A 22594-nucleotide genomic window follows, 5' to 3' on the forward strand; every position below is an offset into this window, starting at 1 on the left:
GCATAACCTGTAATTATAAAGAATATTTTTCTCACTGAAAATGTATGCTGAATTTTCTTTGTCACTTGATAAACATCTGGATGTGAGGGACTTCTGTTCTTGTATGTCTATCCTATTTTCTTCACTCCTTGGAGTTGGGGACATAGAATCAGAATTCAACGAAGGAACCTGCTGCACTGATGAGAACACCTACATGCAAGGAAGCAATTTGTAAAGCTAAGTTAGGAAGAGAAACAAACGGGAGATAGTAAAAAAAACCAGTAATACTCAAAACATTGTTTACAACTACATGAAACACTTCCTCCAAAACTTTGAGGAAAGGCATCTAACAAAATATAACATGCATATTAGATACTACTGTTATTTCCATTATAGGAAAAGAGACCTAAAATAAACAACCTATTCACACCTTGTTGGGCTCCCAGGAAGTCCACTGTGTCAGTCCCAAATTAAAATCGGAATGAGAAGATGATGTAAAATTCAACATCGCTGCTGGGGGGGAAAAAAGAGGGAAAGACAACATTCAGACAGAATAATCATTCTGGAGGTCAGTCACTATTACTTCATATTTACTTACGAGATGCACTGGGGATTGCGTTTTCAATAAAGTCAAATTTCTTTTGAAAATTATCTTCTGTAATAAAGTTCAGATCATCTTCTGTAAGACTTCTTGAGCCTGGGGACTTCAGAAAAAACTAACTTTATAAAGCTGATAAAATATTATTCATCTTTCAAAATAATCATTTTCATTTTAAATGGGAAGAACTCATTTCCAATCAAAAACTTTCAATCAAAAGCAAAAAAATTTGCATTAGCAATGTTGCAGTTCTGGAAATAAGACATATAAATGACTTTCCTCCAGTTTCTTCAGTACTGTAAGGGACACTGTTCTGGAGAAAAGGATGGCACAATATTCCAGGAATCTGAGACCAGATATTTAAGTCAGGACAATATGATCCAGACAGATTTTTTTTTCCTTCTCCTTGATTCAGGACTCTAAAGTACATCATATATTGTAACAGGACTGGGCAGTTACAGGTGCCACTGTCAAGAACAGATCAGAATAGAATGTTACACTCCTGATCCCCCCCAAATGAGTGAATTGTAAAAGGCCTTGGTTGTTTTCCTCTAGGAGGAATGTATTCAATTTAATACCCCATGTTACAAATGTGTGTGTTTCACTGATCGGAGACCTTGATTAGAATAAAATTAGAAATTCAGTCTTATAAACTCTTACTCATATGAACAAGGCCTCCAGCAAAGTAAAGATTTGTAGGATCAATCCTCATTATTACTCTTAAGCAAACGTTGTGAACACAAACTAACTTTTTTAGTTCTTAGTGATTTTGATATATTTATGGTGGTTTTAATAAACATTTAGGAGGAGAATTAGCTATCTTCACATGATGTTTTCTTGGATTAGACTAAAGAAAGACAACTAGAACAAACCTCATTTTACCTGTATTAGGCCAGTCACGATAGAACTGCTTGGTAAGTGGGGTGACAATAAATAATTGTCTGTTGTGAGGCTTTCGTGCTCAACAGTATCTGGGTATTGATTCCATTTTAGCTGTGAGTAGGGAGGTCTCCTCACTAACTCACTAGCCGCTGATCCTTGTACCTGGTGCCCTGGAAATTCAACTGGCTATACAACATATTGTGATATTATTAAATGAAAGCAAAAACTGTTTAGCAACAATATATTTACAGATAATCTGTTTCCGATTATAGAAAGGAAAACACAATTTGTTTGCTCTTACAATACTGTATAGGGCAAGCATTCACGCATGTCTCTGCAACTCAGCACAAACTATTTTCCACATCTTTAATTCAACAGAAAATTGTGACATTCTTCTTTCATTTAGTGAACTACGAATTTGCAATCCATAATAAACTGCATACAGAAAGTTATATTAAAATGCGAACAAATTGGGAGGCCTACGATGAATGTTTGTTAAATATTTTCGATTGGAACTTTACCCAGCATTCTATTGAAAATGGTGAACCATTATCTTAAATTTTAAAGACATATGGCATTGTTAGCACTTGAACTCCTTAGACTGTACCTTTGGTTGGTGGACAAAGGTTTCCTGGCCTGGTACTACAGCTAGGAGAGCAGCAACAGATTTCTCTCCTTTGTTGTTCATGGAAGATTGCTGGATACAAAGCAACAAGAGCAAATTGGTCAGACAGTGCGATTGGTTATTCTGTACATAGTCACTTTTGCAAAGGAGGACCTATTCTGGCTTGAAGTCAAAATTTGTTTCATGGAAAAAGTTCTGTATTTAACATTTAACCCGGATATAGATCTCAAGAGTTTTCTGGCAGCTAATATGTCTATACACTGGAGAATACTGTAACTCATGCCCACTGTTTGGAAGCCAGAAAACTCGTGGCCCCACTGTTGACTAACTTTAATACGCAACTTGTATGGGGAGAAACAGAAGAATGTGCTTAGAAAGATGCCTATTTCTGTCAGATGGAAGAACATGATAAATTTTAATTCTTGAGGGTTAAAACAAAGGGCTAAGAACAGTACTAGATAAAATCAACATAATGCAGGCAGGCACTGCGCAAATGTCATCACACAGTCTAACCACGAACCTCAATTCAATCAAGCACTGCAGCTCTTAGTAAAGTATGCTAGAAAGCAGTAAGAGAACTCTTAAATCGTGAAAATTAAAAAAAAAAGTGGGAAAATAGCAACAACAACGAAATGCCAGTAATAATACCAAGAGCTTGGGGAGTTGGGGGGAGATATCAGCATACTATAGCAATGGGAGTAGGCAGTAAGTATTTTGGAATAGGAGATACTTAATCCCAGATTCAGCTCCACTAGAGATCCTTTAACCATTTAAGAAGATATGACACTTCTTTTCTTCAAACTGCAGTGGGACCACTGGGGGCAACCGTTACCCATCTTTTTGGGCAGGCCCTATTTCATCACACTGTAGTATCCCATTAAAGATTCTGGATATGGAATTGTTAGAAACAAAAAAATCAGTCATTGAGACCGCTTTGCCCAGGCTGGGAAGGGTCAATGCAAGAGAATGGCTGATGGATAGGAATGTAGGAAATAGGGCAGTGTATGAAGAACCTTAAAGAAATATTTATCAGAATGATTGCAGCAAGCAATGTTATGACTGCCATTATTTTCAAAATTTAATTGCATTCTATAACATTTTGCTTTTCAGCTTCCCCATTCTAATTTCCAAACCAGACTGAAAATATTCACTTGTATGCCCAATCCCATTAATCTCTTACTAAGGTGGATGCGAACTTTATCAGGGGAGTGTGGGACTGTAACTATTGTTTGTTTTACAGCACTGAAAAGGGTGCCAGGCACCTCCCACTAGATCGACAAAATAAATGTGCTGCTGTGCTTAATGCCTTACAATCTAGTTTCAGGCAAGACAGAACAAAGCAGGCCCCAGAATAGTATGGTGTGAAGGAGGAGGATTAAATGAACAAGATCCCATGGTTAGCCATCAAAGGCATGTAAGCAGAATGATGAAACAATTGTTCTTTTAAATAGTCCTTAGATCCTTTATATATTAAGAATTGGAGCTGTAAGAGCATGAGATACATGTGTGTATACATGTCATTTCAGAGCAGAACCATTTGGTACATCATATTAAAGATGATAATATAAATGCAATGACATTTTTAAAATATTGAAAATTCTGGAATTTGTGTGTAGAATATTTCACTGTTTGAGGCTGAAACAAGAAGTGTGTTCTTTCACCCTGTAGGGCCAAACTGGTAAATTAATAACAATATCCTCTCCCGCTTACCTTCTCACCCTTCAAAAAATTAAAAAAAAAAAAATTGAAGCAGTTTAAGTTTTCCTTAGATTAACTGTGGTAGGAAGGGCAGAAGTTCTCAGTACATTTACAAGAAAACTTGGCGTTATTAGTTCCCCATTTAAAAATTAAACTCGGTAGGAACATAAGAATCACCATACTAGATGGGACAAGTGATCTATCTAGACCTGTGTCCTTCCTTTAAAAGTGGACAGATGCTCTAGAAGAAGGTGTTAAGAAACCATGTAAGAAACAGAGAATAACCTACACAAAAGAGAAGTTTCTTTCTAATCCTAGGCATACTGCGGTTGGCTTTTCCCTTGAAGATGTAGCACTTTTATGGTATCGAATATAATTCTGAATATTTTATATAAATGTCCTGATAAGCTCTTAACCTAAATAATATAGTACAAAATGCAAGATCATGTATTTAGGGTCTAATCATGAGCACAGTTTATATCAGAAATTCTTATCAGTTGGAAGCAACAGAGGAGAAACCTGGGTCTGTAGGTTGATCCCAAGAGGACTACAAACCACCCATGCAGCTGTGAAAAAGGCAAATGCAGTCTCAGGATGTATTAAGTGAGGCATTTCCAGCACACACACACAGAGAGCAGTCTTAATGCCATTGAACAAGACACTGTTAAGACCTCATTTGAAATACTGTGCATAATTCTGTTGATCCATATTCTAGAACAGTAGTTTTCAACTTTTTCATTTGTGGATTGATAAATTTCGAATGGAGGTACAGACCCCTTTGGAAATCTTAGACATAGTCTGTGGAACCCCAGGTGTCCACGGACCACAGGTTGAAAACTGCTATTCTAGAAAGATGAATTTAAACAAACAGGTGCAAACAATAGCTCTAGGATGATCAGGAAAATGGAAGACATATGAGAGACTGGAAGAGTTTAGCTTATATAGTCTAGCAAAAAGAAGACAAAGGGGATATGATTACTCTTTATAAATACATCAGAGGAGTAAGTACCAGGGAGGTGAAGAGCTATTTAAGCTAAAGGGTAATGTTGGCAGAAGAACAGATGGATATAAACTGGCCATGAACAAATTCAGGCTGGAAATTAGAAGGTTTCTAACCATCAGATGCTTGAACTTCTGGAACAGATGCATAATAGGAATTGTGGGGGCAAACAACTTCATTAGTTGTGAGAGAGAGCTGGACAAACAGGGTTGCTTGTGACGGTACAAGACAGAGGTCAGAATCCCTGTGGCTCACTTCCGGTTTGTCTTATGTTCCTTAAAGCTCATGCTTCATGGCTTCAGCTAGCAGAAGGTGTCAGGAAAGGCTTTTTTCCCTCCTGTGTATTCTGGGAGGTGTGTGGGTTTTTTTGTTTTGGTCTCTTTCCCTAGAAGCATCAGGGGTTGCCATGACTGGAAATAGGATATTGGACAGTGAGTCTCAGGGCTCTGAAGTGGCACCAAGCATTCTCTCTCTCTCTCTCTCTGATACTTGGGCTGGCTGTTTCTTCATGTGCCCAGGGTCTAAGTGATTGCTATACATGGGTTCAAGAAGGAATCTTCCTCCAGGTCCAACTGGCAGTGACTCTGGGGTGATTTCGCCTTTCTCTGCAGTGAGTGGGGGTGGGTCACTTGCTAGGATTATCAGGGTTATCTCTCAATCATTTTCCTGCCATTGTGAGTGTCCTGGTCACTGGTAGACCTCGGTCCCTCCTATTCTCTGCTTGTGACACATAAGAGTCTAATCTTCTGTGGCTGTAATACTATGGTCTAATTTTGGTTGTTGGGTTTCGCGTGTGTGTGGTATTGGTGGCCTGATATACAGTTGGTAGGACTAGATGGTCTGGTGGTCCCTTATGGCCTTAAACCTTATGAGCAATATATTTTGGCAATGAGGATCACAGGTTAATAATGTGTTGAATTAAAAGTATGTAGGTATATTACATTATTTGTTTATATTCCATCGCGCAGCTCAACCACTGTGGTTTCTCAAAGTATCAAGTGGATTTAATGAGCAGCATGGGAGCTGATTTTATTGTGTATAGGAACATGTACATGAACTTTATTACCATCAATTCAGGAGAGTCAAAGTAGAAATAAGATGTCTGCATATCTTCTGAATAAGAGACTTCAGCTAACTGTTGCCTAGCTACAAAAGAAGGAAAAACATAAGTCTTAGTTACAATTTCAATTCAATCAGAAAAAATCTGAACGTTTATACGTTTCTGATCCTGCAACCCTTACTCATGTAAGTAGTTATCCCCTTGAAGTCAATGGCACTATTCACGGAAATAAGATATTCAGGTTTGGGGCACATGTTTAAGAAAGTTGCTACCAAGTACCAAAAACTGCAGAAGGTATTTTAGCACACATACTTCTTGTACATGCTTATGTCAGTGGTGTATATAAAATAGTCTGACAATACCACTCCAAAAGAGGCGGATACACTGTCGATACACATTTAAATCTGCAAATTACTGTAAGAGGTCCTCTGGAGCTGTTACTACTTCATTCCAAGAATGTCAAATTTTTTTTAAAGCCATTTCCTGGGCTATTCAATGGTCATATAGAAAAAAAAACCCCAACATTACAGCTTAATACCCTATCCCTGAAGACACTGGCAACTGCTCATATAAGTAAAGTTAAGCCTATGTCTAAGTCTTTGAAGGATGAGGACCTTACTAATTAATATTTTTCTTCATGTAGTTTTGATATAAAAGCAAGTATATGAAAGTTTCACATGGGAAGAGACAAAAAAAATTGATTGACAAAAGATCCTAACATCTTTGGAACTAATCCAGTGTCAAAACACGCAGCTTCCTTTAAAAAAAAAAAAAAAAAAAAAAAAGCCAAACCCAGTGCTTTTAATGTAACCATTTTTTGATGGGGGGGTAGGAGGGTGGGGTGGAACTCTTCAAAAGGAACTGAAAAAGGACAGCTACATTAACTGAAAACTGCCAAAGTAAAAATGTTTCCGCTAAGGACCGAATTTGTATTTTTCTTTTTTTTGTAATAAAGCTTAAAGACTACTTAAACGATATTTAGCAATATCCTTTTTAAATAACTGAAAACAAAATTTAAATTAATCGAGGCCAGCAATTACAGTTGTTGGCACTTGAGGCTTGATATTTGCTAAAGTAGTTAGCATAAATTTTTTTTTTGGCTGGTTATACCTTTATGTCTGCTTTTTTAAATTATTTTCAGATTGTTGTACCACACTTTTCAAATTAGCATCTCTAATTCACCACTGAGTAATCATGTTATCAGGGCCCACTGCTAGAATGGGAAATCTGAAATAAAATTGCAATATACAACAGATATTGCTTTCAGATGGCTCAAGTATACATTCTCCTACCTGATTATACATTTTCCAGGAATTACATCTGTTCACCCAGTTGTAAGAGTTGCTTTGTTTCCTCAACTACCACTAAGTTCAGAATTGATCCCCCTTATGTGTTTTCTATTACATATGCGGGGTCTGATTTTTATCATTTTAAATCTTTGTTTAATATACAAATGACAATGGCTTGAGGAAAACACTGTTTATTTTAAATCTCAAAATGAAAGGAAGCCATCTTCAAAAAAAATCTTACTTCTGGAGATTGCTGTCCCTTCACATGTTGTGCTGCTCACTTTAAAAACATATTAGGGCTAAATACTGTCCAATTAGTTTAAATGGCAATGCACAAATAACTGCAGACAGAATTTGACCCATAATCAGATTTTCAATTTTCTTTCAATAATTTTAATGGTATACTTTGATAAAAATTGTCAAATTTCAATGCTTACAAATTACCATGTTGATAAGTTAAATCCTTACCACAGACTCAAATGTTAGTAGGCCCTGCTCTCAAATCCACTGAAGTCCATGTAAAGACTTCAATGAGCTTTAGGTCAGGCCTAAAAGCCTACTCACTGTAGCCAATAACTGTGATGTTAACTAATTATCAGTACAAAATGTTACTCTATTTGTCTTTTGTAGTTTTGTGTAACAAATCATCCATCTTCAATCCTTGTATTTTCTAGCTGTTCCCACATTCTCTGGCTTGGGGTGGGGGAGTCGACCTCCAACTTTCAGGCAATAATGAAGCATAACATTCTGCTTAGTCACTATTATGGTCATCATTTTTCCTACAGACTCTGTTAAAGGGCCCAATCCTATATCCACAGGAGTCAATGGCGAAATCCCATTGTGTTCAGTGATGCAGGACCAGATCCTACATGAAATTAACTGTAAAAAAAATTAAATTGTGAATTTTAATATTAGTGAAAAGTTATGACTAGCAGTTCTGGAAACGGAAGCATTTTATTTAACTACAGCACAGGTACAATACAAAGTGATAGTGAAAGCTTCCCCTGCAGTATGTTTCAACATGACCTAAAATGATGACTTCTAGGGTTGAAAGGCAGTTCAGTCTCCATGCCCATTCAATCCTTGTCTCCTCTGTTGAGACTAGATAAAAATAAGTTTGTTTGTTTATCTGTGCCAAGATACTCATGGAAAGTATAAGATATCATCTGTAGAACATATAAAACTCATACCAAAATTCAATTTTCTGATTGGAAATACTTTTTTTCAATAGAATTAAATCTTTACGGGAAAATAAAGCAGCCAGGTCAAACACTAATGTAGAAATCAAATATTTAAAAATGTAATTCCATAATCCAGTGTCAAATGGAATTTGACCTAACCTTCCAATTCTTCAGCTTGTTCACTTTTCTCTTTAGTAGTCTCTCGTTGATACAGCAAACTATTATTTTCCTCCATCATTTGTAAGCTTTCTAATGCTGTCTTATGTTCTGTCAAAGATCTTAAAAGAATAATGCCATTTGCCAACTCAGGAAGCCCTGAGGAATTATCAATTTGAGCCAAATGTTTCAAGCAATCAGTTCCCATTCTTTCACCTTCCCTGGCTTCATGGATAGAAGGCATGATGCTTGATCCATTTTCAAACTCCGTTTCACCTATTCCGGCTCCCTTTGAAGATGAATGCCCTTTTGTTAAAGGATAAGTGGCAGTTCTGGAAACCTGAGTATGTTCTTTATCTAATGTATCAAATGCAATACAATATTTACTTGTAATATACTGGCATGGGTCATTGGAATTGCAAGCCCTTAGTGGTAAGGCTAGTAAAGAACTAACTGGTTTAATGTCATCACCACTAGCACCCAAGTAATTTTCTAAAGAATTATCCTGGGAGTTTGTGCCTCCAAGATGTAGAACATCTCTTTCAGGATTTTTGTCCATGACAGAAGTTTGTAAAGTAGCAGGAATATATGAAATAATTTCAGTTTTCTCAAACTTGTTGTTCTTAGTATCACATTCATAATTACTGACTCCACTGTGCACAAAATCATCAGAGCACTTTTTATTCACTAGTAAGTCACTAACAGTACACACTGGTGAGAAATCAAAGCCTCTCTCACTGCCAGTGGTTTCAATATTTAATGTACTTGCACTCATCCCTTTTACAATGTTTTCAGCCTCTGAATGTCCCAGTTCAATCAAAGAAGGAGTTAGAGCATCTTTCACACTCTTGTCAAAACCTTCATAGGTTTCATCACAAAGTTTTAATGGCAGAGACTCTCTGATCTGATTATCATCTCTCTCTCCCAGCATTGCTGAATATTTGACAACTCTTTCCTCATTACTATGTAGCATTACTTCACAGTTCCTGTGAACCCTCCTCTCACCATTTTGTGCCATAGCTCCCTTTGTCAAGCATGCTGAACCCTGTGAAAACATATTACTTTCACATACTACTTTATCTTCTGTGTCACTAAAATCAAAACCATCCAACAGATTGAAGTTAATTTCCATGAACTGTCCAGCTTGATCACTAACATCTCCACATACAGTTAATTCCTCATTTATAGCTCCAGGACCAGCCCATGTTACGTCCCCAGAAATCTTAGACTCATTAACTACACTTCCTGAATTTATTCTTGGCAGAGGTTGACTTTGTGACTGAGCAGAAGAAACTGCTGAATCTTTAAGACTCTCAGTTACTGCATGTTCATTGGATTTGGGGAGATTTATTTCAAAGGTAATAGACTCATTTGTGCTTCTAGAATAAACCTCTTCTGAAGATGAGACAAATTGAATGTTACTCTCTTTATTTATGTTTGGTTCAGATAATACACAAGTATTTGGTTGGTCTTCACCAGAACTTTCATTAATAGTTGACAGTTGAATTGCCCAGTCACTTCTGCTGGATGCAGAAGCTTGAGAAGCTATTTTACAATCCCAGCTGTATTGCCTCTCATGATCTGATAATTTCATGCAACTGTAATTTAGCTCTTTTTCAACAGGCTGCACAAAAGCTGTTTCGAACTGTGAAACCTTTGCGTTGTAAGGGTCTTGTAAATCCAAACCTACATTACTTGTTTTGTCATGTCTCCTTTCTATGACTTCTTCATCACAAGATAGTTCCGTTGAATTTGGCAGCATATAAACATCCCAACAATTATTAGTTATAATTTTCTCTGTTGTATACTGGTGCTGTATATTCTTGGTGCTTTCTCTGTCAGAGTTATCCATATGTCCAGATAGAGTTTCGCTCTTTCGTTTAAATAAAATGCCTGTGCTTTCTGATGGCTGATATCCAGAAAAACACTCTGTGATTTCAGAAGGTTTTTGCTCTTTGCACAGTTGTGTTGGCTTGGATTTCAGAAGTGCTATAATCTGTGCTTTGCTCCTGATGTTCTGTGAGACTGCCTCACCATTGATTATCTGACAATTTGATTCCATCTGTTCAGAAATGGAGATGCTGTGGTTTCTATTGTGTATCACTTCTTTGGGAATGCAAATATAAGAAGTGGAAACCAGTGAGGAGACAGACATACCGTCTCTATCGTTACTTGCGCAAGCATCATTATTAGAGTGAGACGGTAAATTAGTTTTTGCATCCTTCTTGCAAGTAGTAGAAAATAAAGGAGAGGTGATATGCAACTGAGACGGAAAGGAAGACTGAGACCACTTAGATGAAGGGGATATTATTGCTGCATCATCTTCCATTGGCACCATTTTCTTTTCAACTTGACGTGGCCCCTGGAAGCCCTAAGAGAAAAGTTTTTAATTTTAATCTTATTCATAAATCAGCTTTTAAATTTGAAACCTAAACAGTAAAAAGCAACAGTACACCTTTTATGCTGCATGTTCTTATCAAACAATTTGACACATTCATTGAACAATCCCAAATTATGCTTCTTTTGTATTGCACCCTTAAGAGCGGCAATGCTGCTAAACATAACAAATCTATTAAACCAGGAAAAAATAACTCTTGATAATATTACAGTCCCCCCAAAGCACAAAAATGTATCAGTACATTTAATACTGAAACTCTGGCATTAAGCCACTCTGTTCCCAGGCACTGCAACATATACATTATTGTGCAAACCATGTAATGTTTTGAGCCCCTCTGAAAAAAGGTGGTAAGAGAAAAATTGATAGACGTTTAAGGAAAATGGTATGAACAGAGACTGCTGAAATATACATGCATAAGAATTCACAGAATGATATGTATCAAAACAATAGACTTGCTTACATATGCTGAGCAAGGTAGTTTTGTTCATCTCCGGCAGCACAAATTTTAATTACATATTTTCTTTCCAATACATCTTACTTATTTCATTTGTACTACCCAAATATGTACTAATGCATCCACTGGAAGTTTAATACTCTTCATTACTACATTAATGTTAACGACCTGTAACTAAATCGAACCTAACATGCTGTAAAATAAAGCTGGCTAGGATGACATATTTAGTGTGAATTTAACAAGTCACGGTTCTAAATAAAATACTTATATTAATGTAGTTTGCAGCTGAGAATTATACTCAAACATTTTATTTTTATTTTCTTGTCTACACACACCTCACTTGATTTCACTCCACTGGAATTCCTCCCTTACATGCCCAAAACACAGCCTTATTCCTTGGGTAAGCAGAAAGCACTAGGAAAGACATGAAGTTGGATGCAGGTACAGGGAATACACAACCAGGAGGAGGGAAACTGAGTACTCTGAAATTGGTTTTCCCTGACACTAGTGCAAATTAAGAAGTTCCATTAATGTTTTAAATTGTATATGAATGTCAAATATACATAAGAAACAAAAACATACAGTATGTTTCCTTTTCAAGCCAACAGGTAGATGTGGCAGAGATAGACCAGTGGGCTTCAAACTATTTCTGTTCAATATAGGAGCTTCTGTTTTCTTTGGCTGCTCACTACCACAGTTTTCAGTAACTTTTGCTGCTTCAATTGTGATCAAATATCGGTCACTTTCTAAGTCATCTCCAGGTTTCACCTAGTCGAGACAAAGAACAAAAGGGATAGTGTGTGTAACGGCCAGTGAAAAAATGACAGTTTATCCTAAATGTTGCAAAACGTATGCATACTGAAAGAATTTTTGTTTACAATATTGTCATAAATGAAAGCATAACACACAATATTCACTCTATCCTAGACAACTGGAGCAGACTAGATATGAAAGCAAACATTAGCCCTTAGTTTCAAATTATGTTTGTATAGGTTTTAATGTAAAAACTCCAATTTGCTCAGACTACTGAATACTGTAGCTTTAAAAAAAAGAAGTTTTTAAACATCTAGCTCCTTAAATCCTAATTATTTATATAGGTCCATCAGTGTTTGGCTGTACAATAACTCAGTAATACCAAACAAACAGCTCTCCACCTCAGGAGCTTGCAACATGAAAAGGTACTATACAGATCAAAATCAAACATGTAATGGTGAGAGTACATTGTAGTTGTAATGCTTTCTAGAATAGGTAGGTCTATGAAGGATTTTTTTTTCTTTTTGTTTTTAAAGAAATGGTGTGAAAGAATTACATACTTTAGTAGGAGGATATTCCAAGCATAGTGGGTTGCACAACCACATGCAGTGAAAACTTACTGTACGTTACTATTCATTATCCACCATAAGCACATTTGTCAGTTATCCACTGAATACATCTGCTATGTACTGCTTTGTACTGCTTTACATATAGTGACATACAGTGACATACAAACAACCTGTCCAGATGATTGTTTTCTAATGCAAAAATTTAACAGCTGCAAGGATCAGAACATTAGCAACGATAAGCTAGACAAAACTGTAGTGTATGGAATTTTGGATCATGTGAAGATAAAAGATGCTGCCTCAACTTACTATCCAAACAAGGATAAAAGCTTTTAAATTATTATAAAAATAATAAAGAAATACCTGAGATTTAACAAATACACTCTCCAAACATTGTCCTCTGTCATCAAATAAGGTTGCCTGTATCAAAATAGGATAATTTTAAACAACAATTGTGTTTCAAAAAGCAAACAGAGTGACACAAATAGAAGATGCAAGAGTAGTACTATATATGATACAGTATTAGAGTATCATACTGTATTAAACCTGAATTCTTCACCTTATTTCCTCCAATACTGGTCTTCAAAACTCCATCTTGCCATACTTTTGATTTCTTTGTCTTCTGATGAGTGTACAAGATCTTATTTTTAAAAAAAAAATGTAAATACAAATTATTTACAGTGGTCCTACATGCATATTTGAATTTTATATACAATTATAAAAATAAGACTCACAGTAAACTCCTGACAAGCCATTGCTTTGGTGAAACAAAGCAATCCAAAGGCTTACTGCAGATATTCAGATCTTCACCCTACCCAAAAGAGAGAAGGGCAGATTTGGAATTCAACTCCGCTACAATGCAAGTGTCAGACAAAAAAGACACACATCCAGTACTTTCCCTATAAGGGAGTGGGAAGTAAGACAGGGTAAAAACTGGGTGGTGGTTATAGTGAAGGAATTTTGGAGTTCTAAATACTCATATGGTGAAAATAAGCTAACAAAAATAAAAAATATTAGCAAAAACAGCATTTTTAGTACATATCAAGAAGAGGTCTAATTTTCAGAGGTGTTGAGCATCTTTAACTCATATTCATTTTAATGGAAGCTCTAGCTGATAATATTAGCACATCTCTGAAAAATCAGTTTAATTAATGTTTATGCACACTTTGAAAATTATTAGGCTAATAATTTTCAAACAGAAAACAACATATCCACTACTAACAAATTAAGAAAGACTTTCAAGCCCCTAGTGATTTGGTGGGGCTTCATTTTTGGTACCTAATTTTGAACACTACAAAGGGACCTGATCTTCTGAAAGTGCTGAGTACACATACTGCAAAATCAAGCCTCTTTTAGGTGTCTCAAGTTGGGCACCTAAAATCACTAGTCTCCCATGAAAATCTTGGCCTAAGGCAGTCAATAGTAATCAAAACTTTATAAAACATTTCCTCATCTTCAAACACTGACACACCAATAGAGTAGAAAAGTAAATGTTAAACATAATAACTTGTATTTATATGTAAAGACTTGCACTTACATTGGGATCTTAATCATCATTATCAGTTGCTGAGACTTCAATTAAAACACAACCAAAGGAACACAGCTAACACTGGCAATTGCTCTAACTTCTTGAAATCACTGGCTGGCTCTGTAGACAGCAATATAAGTAAGTGTTTAAAAGTAATCAAACATAAGAAAAGGCACATGGCAAGACATAAAACATGGGAAAGCTGGAGAGATTACAGAAAAAAATATGATGATTAGACTAGCTATTAAAACATAGATGAAGGGATAATGAGAATACTTAGTATATTTTAACATTCGGGTTAGGGTTGTTATATTTTAACAGTCAGAGCAGTAGAGACAAGTTGAAATATCTCATAGAATACTTTTCTAGTTGGTCCCCAAAAGGTATTTTTGAAAAATCATAATATGCTGATTATGCTGTTAGCAGATAAACAGATATTAAATTAGAATATATTTTCTTTCTATATAAATGTATTTACAACTGAATCAAAAACATGTATTAGAAGATAAAATATATTCATGCTTTTTCTCATGACAATGTCTCTCAAGCTGTGCTACCTTTTTCATTATGAATTCCAGTTTTAAAGTGTCTTGTCTTTCAACTTCTTAAATTCTACACACTCACCACAAGGTGGCTCCGAACCTTTACCTATAAATTTATTCTTCTCAGTCTTTGTACTGTTTAGAGAGATATATGGAAAATCATGTTCCCAACTGTGCAATTCAGATTCTGTGGCCCATCACCATTCTTGTAACAATACTAGAAGTCTGCACTTTCCCCTTACTTGAGCTAATAACAATGCTAAATCAAGCCATTTTACACAAAGATGGTTACTTAAGAGCAGAATAGGAATTTTCAGATAGTCTTCATCTCATCCCAAGTAACAAAATGGAACAAGAATAAGAATGGAAATTATAGAATCTGTTGGTGAAAGCCTTAACGACCTAGAATAAATCAGCAATATTGATAATGCCTAATGTTAAAAATAAGACCGTACTGCATAGTTTCTATGAAAGACAGTATCTTATAATGTTTTCATAGTTACAAATTTAACAGCAGCAGAGGAAGAGAGAAATTAAAAGAATGAAAAATAATCAACTTTTCTTTCTGATCCAGCACTAATTCCTAGAAAGTATTATGGTTCTGAAAGGATTTGTACCAGAACAAACTGTACTCATATTTCTGGCAGGGCATGAAACATTATTATTTTGCTCTCATATCACTCCCTTCATATTAAAGGTGATTAACAGCCACCATCTCAAACCATTTACAAGGGAATTTTCAAAAGTATTCCATGTTAGCTAAACACTGATCTTACTGAAGTCAATGGGACTTTTACCACTGACTTCAATGACAGCAGAGTTCAGGCAATACTGAGTGCTTTTAAAAATCCCAATGTTAAAGACTAATACTTTTTACCCTTGAAAGTTGGGTTATTAGTGTAACTGAAGCTCTTAACATTTCAAAGTTATATATTATTTTTATTTTTTTTCCGCCTGATAGCAAGACATTAGGTGCTACACTTTTTAGTGGTTTCTTTGGTATAGCAGAGCTTTAAGAAAAAAAAAGTGAACCAGGACTGACTTATAGCAAATCCTGTCTCTGGGGCAAGCTGATGGGAAGCACTAAGGTGACCTGCAATGGAAAGAAGTTGGGCTTCTGCTCTTTGCCTCTAGAGGCCAGAGTACTGTACAAACATCGACCAGAGGCAGTAGTCCCTGCTCTGGAGAGCATGCATGGAGCAATCCACCCATCAGCAAGTCACACGCTAGCTAGGCTGGAGGACGCGGGTGCCGGAAGGACTAGACAAAGACAGGAGGCGAGGGTAGACATGCTGCCACGGAGCGGACAGAGGGGTACGCCCCGACATCCGGGGGCTCTTGTTTTCGTCACCAGACGCGTCATGTCACTGACTGACCGTTTCTATGGAGGCGGACGAGCCCCTCCCGAGCCCACAGGGCGGGCGAGCGGGCGCTGCACTCCTGCTAGTCCTGGTGTAATAAACAGCAAGCAGCCCGAGCCGGCCTCCCCCGCCCCGGTCTTTCCCAACCCCCCCGGCACGGATCGCGAGCCCAGCAGCGCTGAGCCTCTCCGGTCACCCTTAAAAGCGGCGAGGGAGGGAGGGCTGGCGACGTGAGACCGGACGCGGTTGCGCTAAGGGGCGATCGCTGTGCTGACCCCGATGGGGCCGGGTGGCGCCTGGGCTACGTCCGAGAGACGCGGGGCCGGGGGTGTCAGAGCGCCAGGAGCCGGCCCTCCCCCTCTCTTCCCGCACCTCTCGCGGTCTCCGCCTTTCTCCCATGTTCAAAGGTTTCCCGCGCCGCCCGCTGTCGATGACGTTGTTTTCCAGCGCGACAGCATGGGAAGCCCCGCCCCGCCTGGCGGGCGGCGCGAGAGCCGGTAGCCAAGAGGTGGCGTGCCGGCGGCACGCGCTCACGAGCGCCCTTCGCAGAGAACTGACGCTGGGATCCGGCGGAAGGGCAGGCGGGGGCCTTCTCCTGCGGCCGAGCGTCGCGCGCTGGTGTCCATGCTGTGACTGCTGCTGCGCCAGGGAGGGCAGGAGCCCGGGGAGGAGGCGGGCGTGGGTTCTCTGGCCGCGGGCTTGTGCGTCACGCCGCCAGAAGCCCGCAGGAGTTCGCGGCGGCAGGTGAAAGCCCGGCTCTCCGGACGGGGTGAGGGAGAGACATGGGGATTTAGGGCAACGTGTAACCCCTTCCGCCCCGCGGGCAGGGGGCGCTGCCGGGTGCTTTCTCCGCGCATGCGTCAAGGCGCTTCCGCGCGGCTCGTGCGATGGGCAAGAGGCGTTAGTGGCGTTGGGCGCGCTGGGGCGGGGGGCGCAGCTCATCACTGGATCCTCCCTCTTGTCCGTCAGGGCTTGAGGGGGTGACTCCGAAGTGCTGTTGCTGCCCCCTGTGTCACCTCCTCCTAGCACTCCGGAGTGAGGCCATTGGCACGGGGAGGGGCAGTTCCTTTGCGATCAGTGCAGTGGTGTAGCGAGGGAGTTGACTTCTGCCCTGCTGTGGTCTGCACTCGCCTCTCTGGCCATGTCTACACTGCATTGTAAACCCGACCCACGCTTGTGCATTGGGTTGAGTATCCAGGCTGTATTGTAAACCTGGGCTTACAGTTGCTGGAGTTGGGCCCACTTGTCCAGGATGTGATACACCGATCTTCTGACTTGGGTCTGTTGCTTGAGCTGCATTCACCCTACAAAATGATAGGGCTTGGACCTAAGTCTCACACAGTATCAGGCTCTTCCCTCTCCCTCCCCCCCCCCCCCCCGCACTCCTTGGATGGGCCCCTTGCTGATCAGTGTTGTGAGTGGATGATAAGGGGGTGGGCTCAAACCTGAGTCTGAGCCCAAGTTTCCAGTGCAGTACAGTATAGAACATACTCTAAATGACTGCAATCTAAGTTCAGCTCTGCAGCCCCCAATTCAGTTTGATAACCCTACCATACTGCATTTACACCTGCTCAACATTATAACAAAGCTGCCAGTTCTTTTTACATGCAGCACCTTGCACATGTGAGAGTAGAATAGAATCTGGCATTGTAAGCGTTAAACATATCTCTCAGTACCACTGTGACTCGTGAACCTCTGACCCATTTCTGTTGGTTAAAAGAGGGCTTTTTTTCCTGACAAAACCACAGTTGCTTGACAGTCGCTTACATCCTGTAATTCTTGTAAATGTCTAACTTTCACTGAAGTTAACAAAAGCTTATCTGAGGAAGTATAGCATTGTTTGGCCCATAGCTTTTACTGATAAGTTTTGTTATTGTTTGTTCTTTCTGTTCTTTGACTCTTTGTACATAATGTGCTGCTCCATTTAAAATCTTTTCTATTTAAATTACCTGAGCAGCTGGTGTGTATGCAGTTGGAAATTGAACAATAATTAGAAAATACTCTCTAGGTAATAGATGTTAACTGTGAAAATGTATTAATGCTGATTTTAATATAGTTATGTAAAATCAAGTAGTTCTGACCGTTGATATTGTGCTAGAGCAGGATATTGCTATAGTTACTTTGAGTAAGAAAATAGAAAAAATTGGAAAGTACTTTGGTGAGTGCTCTATTCATAAGACAATGATTGAGAGTGCTAGCTTTTTTGATCTTTGAGCATTTTCTATGACTTCACTATGGTTGAAACTCAAGAGACTTTTTTGTACAATCCTTTGTTTTTAAAATACAAATCCAATGAATGTCAATTGTTTGATTTAATGCTGAGGCCAAGTAACCTAAACCTCAGTGGTGAATGACTCAAAGGGAATAATATGAGTTTCTTCTTCCACAAATAATAGTGTTGGTTTCCACCAGTTTTACAATACAGTGTCAGGTTGTGACCCAGCTAATTCAAAGCATTTTCTTGTGCTGGCTACCAGAGTCATGACTAGCAATGAAAGAGGGAGGATTTCCTCTGTTGCAGGGGTGTCAGTTATTTTTTGTCACAGTCTAAATTTCTTGGTCAAGATATAGTCATGGTCCAGATTCCAGAGAAAATAATAATAATAATGATTATAATAAGTAAATAAAAATTTCTGGGTCTATTCAAAAGCGTCTGGTGGTTCGGATTTGGCCCAGGGTCCACCTATTGACTTACCCCTGTTCTGCAGGATCACTCCTCCTCCTACCAGAGCTGTGGCTTTCCCTTGTCTCCCCACAAGTACATCAGCCAGTGCAGCTAAGCTGGCATGTTGAAGAAAGGTTTCTTTGCAAGGTAATAGAGCATTCATCTTCACTTCTCATCCCCTTTCTTCCCTTGAGCATCTTATTGTGACTCTGAGTCCTGGGGCAGTGCATCTTCAAGCTAGCCTTGCTCAGGACTTCTGGCAAAGTCACAACTTGGGACCTGGTTAATGCTCCCAGCACAATCTAGAATTTGCCTAAACTAAAAGTTGGTTTTCTAATGTCCTTAATACTTGAAGCTTCCTAAATAGTTTACAGATTGGTTGGATACTGATAGTTAAGTGCTGGTGTAGACAAGACAAGCACAGCTGTCATTATGTGATGAGCTGTAGCTTTCAGAGACTTGGGATATTAAGGGGGGTGGGTGTTTGTTTTTCAGAGAGAGGATGTTGTCTGGAATACGTCTATAATGCCTGAATATTTTATTTAGAGAATTGGCTTGCAGTCTGTAACTTCTAACTGGACATTCATCAGAGGCATCCTCTATCGGGTGGGAAAAAGTACCTCTAATTAATAGTACAATTTTTCCTTTAGCCTCCTTCCAAGTACTGTATTGCATTGCTGACATTTGTCTTGCTGTGTGACGTGAACTCACGTTGAACTTCTGGCTCAGTGGTCAGAGTATGACCTCACTTATCCTTTCAAACTAATTGACAACTTGTTGACCTTAAATCATCTTGAATGGTCAGCTCACAGCAGGGAGATAAACTGGAATCTTGCTAAGAGGAGCCTGATTTACACAATAATCTGAAAACCATTTCCATTTTTATGCCATCTTGTTATAAAGATGAGCTTCCTCTCTGATGTTTCTTCTTACAAGCACCACTTCCTGGTATATTGTATTGCAGTACTAACCATTGGCCAAGCAATGGGAAGACTTATGTAGCTATCATGCATAAAATATTTCAACCGTTGTGATAACTTCATTTTTAGACAGCTTCCCACTTTTTCCAAGTTGTATCTGTTTTTATTTTACACATACAGAATAAAGTAGTCTGAAAGACTGGTCATTCTTAAGGTTGAAAAGTGAGCAGGCTCAAAATGAATTAGAGTTTATAGATGCCCAAGACCAAGTTTGATATTTTCTCTCTAATTATATAAACCCGTGTAACTTGTTATCTTTGCTCAAGTTACATTCTGTTTTCTAAGAGCTTTATTTTATTAGTTGCCAAGAGCCCTCAATTTGCCGGTTAGGTCAGTGGGAGTTGAGGATGCACAGCACCTCATAAGATCAGGCCCCAAATAACTGAGAAAAAGGAAAACATTATTTTTAAATACAGCACATCCAGATTATAATGTAGACTTGCAAAAAACAGTATTCATCAATGAGCCCAAAAATATGGTGCTCTAAATCTTTGACAGAATATTAACAATGTAGTGAAAATGCATTTTACTGTACTCAGAAGATGTCGTTCGAAAAATGTTGGCTCGCCACATCCTTTCCTGGTATAAGTACTCGCAGAGGTGTGTTTTAGCTTTTTGATGATCTGGCAAGGACCATTTTCTTATGTGCATCCCATTTCCACCACAAGTCCAATTGTGCTGAATACTACCGTCAAGTGTTAAAATTCATTTTGGTGTGGGATTCCTCTACAAAGAGACTGTTTTTAAACTTGGGGTTCAAACCAGAAACTCATGCAGCCAGATCCTTAGCTGGTGATAAGCAGCATAAACTTCTGGAAAGACAAGGAGGGTAAGGTAATAACTTTTATTGAACCAACTTCTTTTGGTGAAAAAGATGAGGTTTTTGTGCTTATGCAGCTCTTCTTCCTAGGACCAACATGACTACAGCAACACTGCAAACATAAAGCTCTTGGAAAATTATTGGATGGGAGGTGCAATAGAAGAGCAAAGCAGTATTGCCTACTATTTTTACAAAGTTATGTTTAATTTTCAGATGACAGAATGACTGGCATAGAGAATGAAACTGTAAGAGGCAAAGCCATGGAAGAGGAAAGCACTGAACAGAAAAAGGAACGAGAGAAAAAGAAAAGGTCCAGGGTTAAGCAGGTGCTGTCAGATATTGCAAAACAAGTAGATTTCTGGTTTGGAGATGTCAACCTTCACAAAGACAAATTTCTCCGAGAACAAATAGAGAAATCTAGAGATGGATGTAAGTTTGCTCTTAAATAATAGAAAAAGTGGTAAACAAATTTCCGTTTTGAATTGTAATTTCATCTGCAGTGGTGGTGGTCTGAATTATTGCATATATAAATTATAGAGGCATTCTGTATGTGTAGCTGCTGTGGAGGAAAAAAGCCCATTCAAGCAACTGGAGCAATGACAGTCCATTCATAAGAGAGATATGGGTACTGCTCATATGAGGAATCTTATTTATTCTTATTCTTTTCCTTCCCTTACAGCCAATTATGATGGTGCTTTTGGAGAAACTTCATGGGTGAAAATTTGTGGTTCTTTTGATTTTGTTTTTGTTTTGGTTGTTTTTGTTTTACATCAGTGAAAATGATAGGAAAGCATACAATCTCACTATTAATATTTGGTTTATAATGTAGCTGGTATGGAATCATGGAAGCTCCCACTTTAATTTTGCATTTGGTTTTGTTCCAGCTTTTTTATTTTGTGTTTTAGATACGTTTGGATGAGCGAATGGTTGTTTCTTTGCATGGCAAGGAAGACTAGTGAGAGTTCTGTAGTCTGTCCTTTGATTTTTGTTTGTGTGGTTTATTTGACTTTTACCTTACAAAGCAAAAAGCTACAGGTGTGTCAGATTTTTTGGTTAGGCTTCTTAAAGAACCACAGAATACCTGTCATTTAAGATGGAAAAGGTTCTTTCCGCTGTATTGTGCTATGTGATGTGATTGTATGATGCTAGTACAGGCTCAAAGGTCCTTTGATTTTTTTGGTAAGGTATTGTGGACATCCTCCTAGGTGGGATTGTATGCTAAATGAATGTACTAGAGTTACTTTATATCAAATGCTATGCAATCTAAAAATGATGTTAAAGCCCTCTTCCAAATGGCTATATTTTAACCTTTTTTCTGCATGTTAATGTTAAATAAACTTGGTAAAAAAATTTACCAGTACATGTATTGCAACAGTTTCTGTCAAACTTTTAGCAACATAACTCATTGCTACTAAATAGAGGGAGTGAAGGGATCTTTTGTAATGGAAGCATTGGGTTGAATCTGAACACTAAGTGAGTGCTTGGAGGAAAGGCACCTCTTCAGTGCAAAAGATTTTTACATTATAAAACCACAATAGAAAGGGGGTTTTCTTCATTTATTTCCAAAGAGAATAGTTACCAGTGGGAGCTGAAAGAATAGATCAAAATTCCTTTGGGAAGAAAGTTAATGGGGAAGAGAAATAAAATCTAAGCTTACTGAAACCCTAAATTACAGATGGTAAAAATCTACTTTTATGTAAGTTCTTGTCAATACTCAAACCAGAGGTATGCTCTTGCAGTTCTTATGCATAGAAATGGTCCCAGTGGCTTCTATGGTACTTTAGAACACCTAGATAATACTGATCTGCTGCTCATGTGAATGAGACCTAAATATGCTTTCCTTTTGAACTTGTTTTTTTTCCCTCCTCCAGATGTTGACATATCACTTCTTGTATCATTCAACAAAATGAAAAAATTGACGACTGATGGGAAATTGATAGCCCGAGCAGTTAAAAGCTCATCTGTTGTGGAAGTGTGTATTGTTTTTTCATTCTTTTTTAGCTGCTATTACTGTAGTTGAGGTGGCAGATAAGACTGTAGAAAATGCTGCCCTAATTTG

At 38.4% G+C, this 22594-nt stretch overlaps 2 protein-coding genes across 7 annotated transcripts in view; one reads left to right on the top strand and one right to left on the bottom strand.

Moving 5' to 3' along the window:
* Nucleotides 1-16885, bottom strand: part of ZGRF1 (zinc finger GRF-type containing 1) — a 52045-nt gene extending 35160 nt beyond the window's left edge. The window contains exons 1-12 of the mRNA XM_078852409.1: nucleotides 16443-16885; nucleotides 14177-14287; nucleotides 13374-13450; nucleotides 13199-13279; nucleotides 13003-13059; nucleotides 11903-12088; nucleotides 8472-10839; nucleotides 5849-5928; nucleotides 3795-3803; nucleotides 2067-2156; nucleotides 1460-1645; nucleotides 36-189 (exon numbers count right to left, since the gene is read on the bottom strand). Coding sequence (XP_078708535.1) covers nucleotides 36-189; nucleotides 1460-1645; nucleotides 2067-2156; nucleotides 3795-3803; nucleotides 5849-5928; nucleotides 8472-10839; nucleotides 11903-12088; nucleotides 13003-13059; nucleotides 13199-13279; nucleotides 13374-13394 — 3232 coding nt within the window. The 5' untranslated portion in view covers nucleotides 13395-13450; nucleotides 14177-14287; nucleotides 16443-16885. The remainder of the gene's footprint in view (nucleotides 1-35; nucleotides 190-1459; nucleotides 1646-2066; nucleotides 2157-3794; nucleotides 3804-5848; nucleotides 5929-8471; nucleotides 10840-11902; nucleotides 12089-13002; nucleotides 13060-13198; nucleotides 13280-13373; nucleotides 13451-14176; nucleotides 14288-16442) is intronic.
* Nucleotides 16540-22594, top strand: part of LARP7 (La ribonucleoprotein 7, transcriptional regulator) — a 36217-nt gene continuing 30162 nt past the window's right edge. For 2 of the 6 annotated variants that reach the window (XM_073340912.1, XM_073340917.1), the window contains exons 1-3: nucleotides 16540-16839; nucleotides 20749-20964; nucleotides 22407-22507. In XM_073340912.1, the coding sequence (XP_073197013.1) occupies nucleotides 20757-20964; nucleotides 22407-22507 (309 nt within the window). In that variant the 5' untranslated portion in view covers nucleotides 16540-16839; nucleotides 20749-20756. Of the gene's footprint in view, nucleotides 16840-16887; nucleotides 16911-18778; nucleotides 18883-20748; nucleotides 20965-22406; nucleotides 22508-22594 lie in introns of those variants that run through there. The other 4 variants (XM_073340913.1, XM_073340915.1, XM_073340914.1 and 1 more) reach the window with 4 other exon arrangements.

Source organism: Lepidochelys kempii, chromosome 4 (assembly GCF_965140285.1).
Source record: "Lepidochelys kempii isolate rLepKem1 chromosome 4, rLepKem1.hap1, whole genome shotgun sequence".
Taxonomy (NCBI): Eukaryota; Metazoa; Chordata; order Testudines; family Cheloniidae; genus Lepidochelys; species Lepidochelys kempii.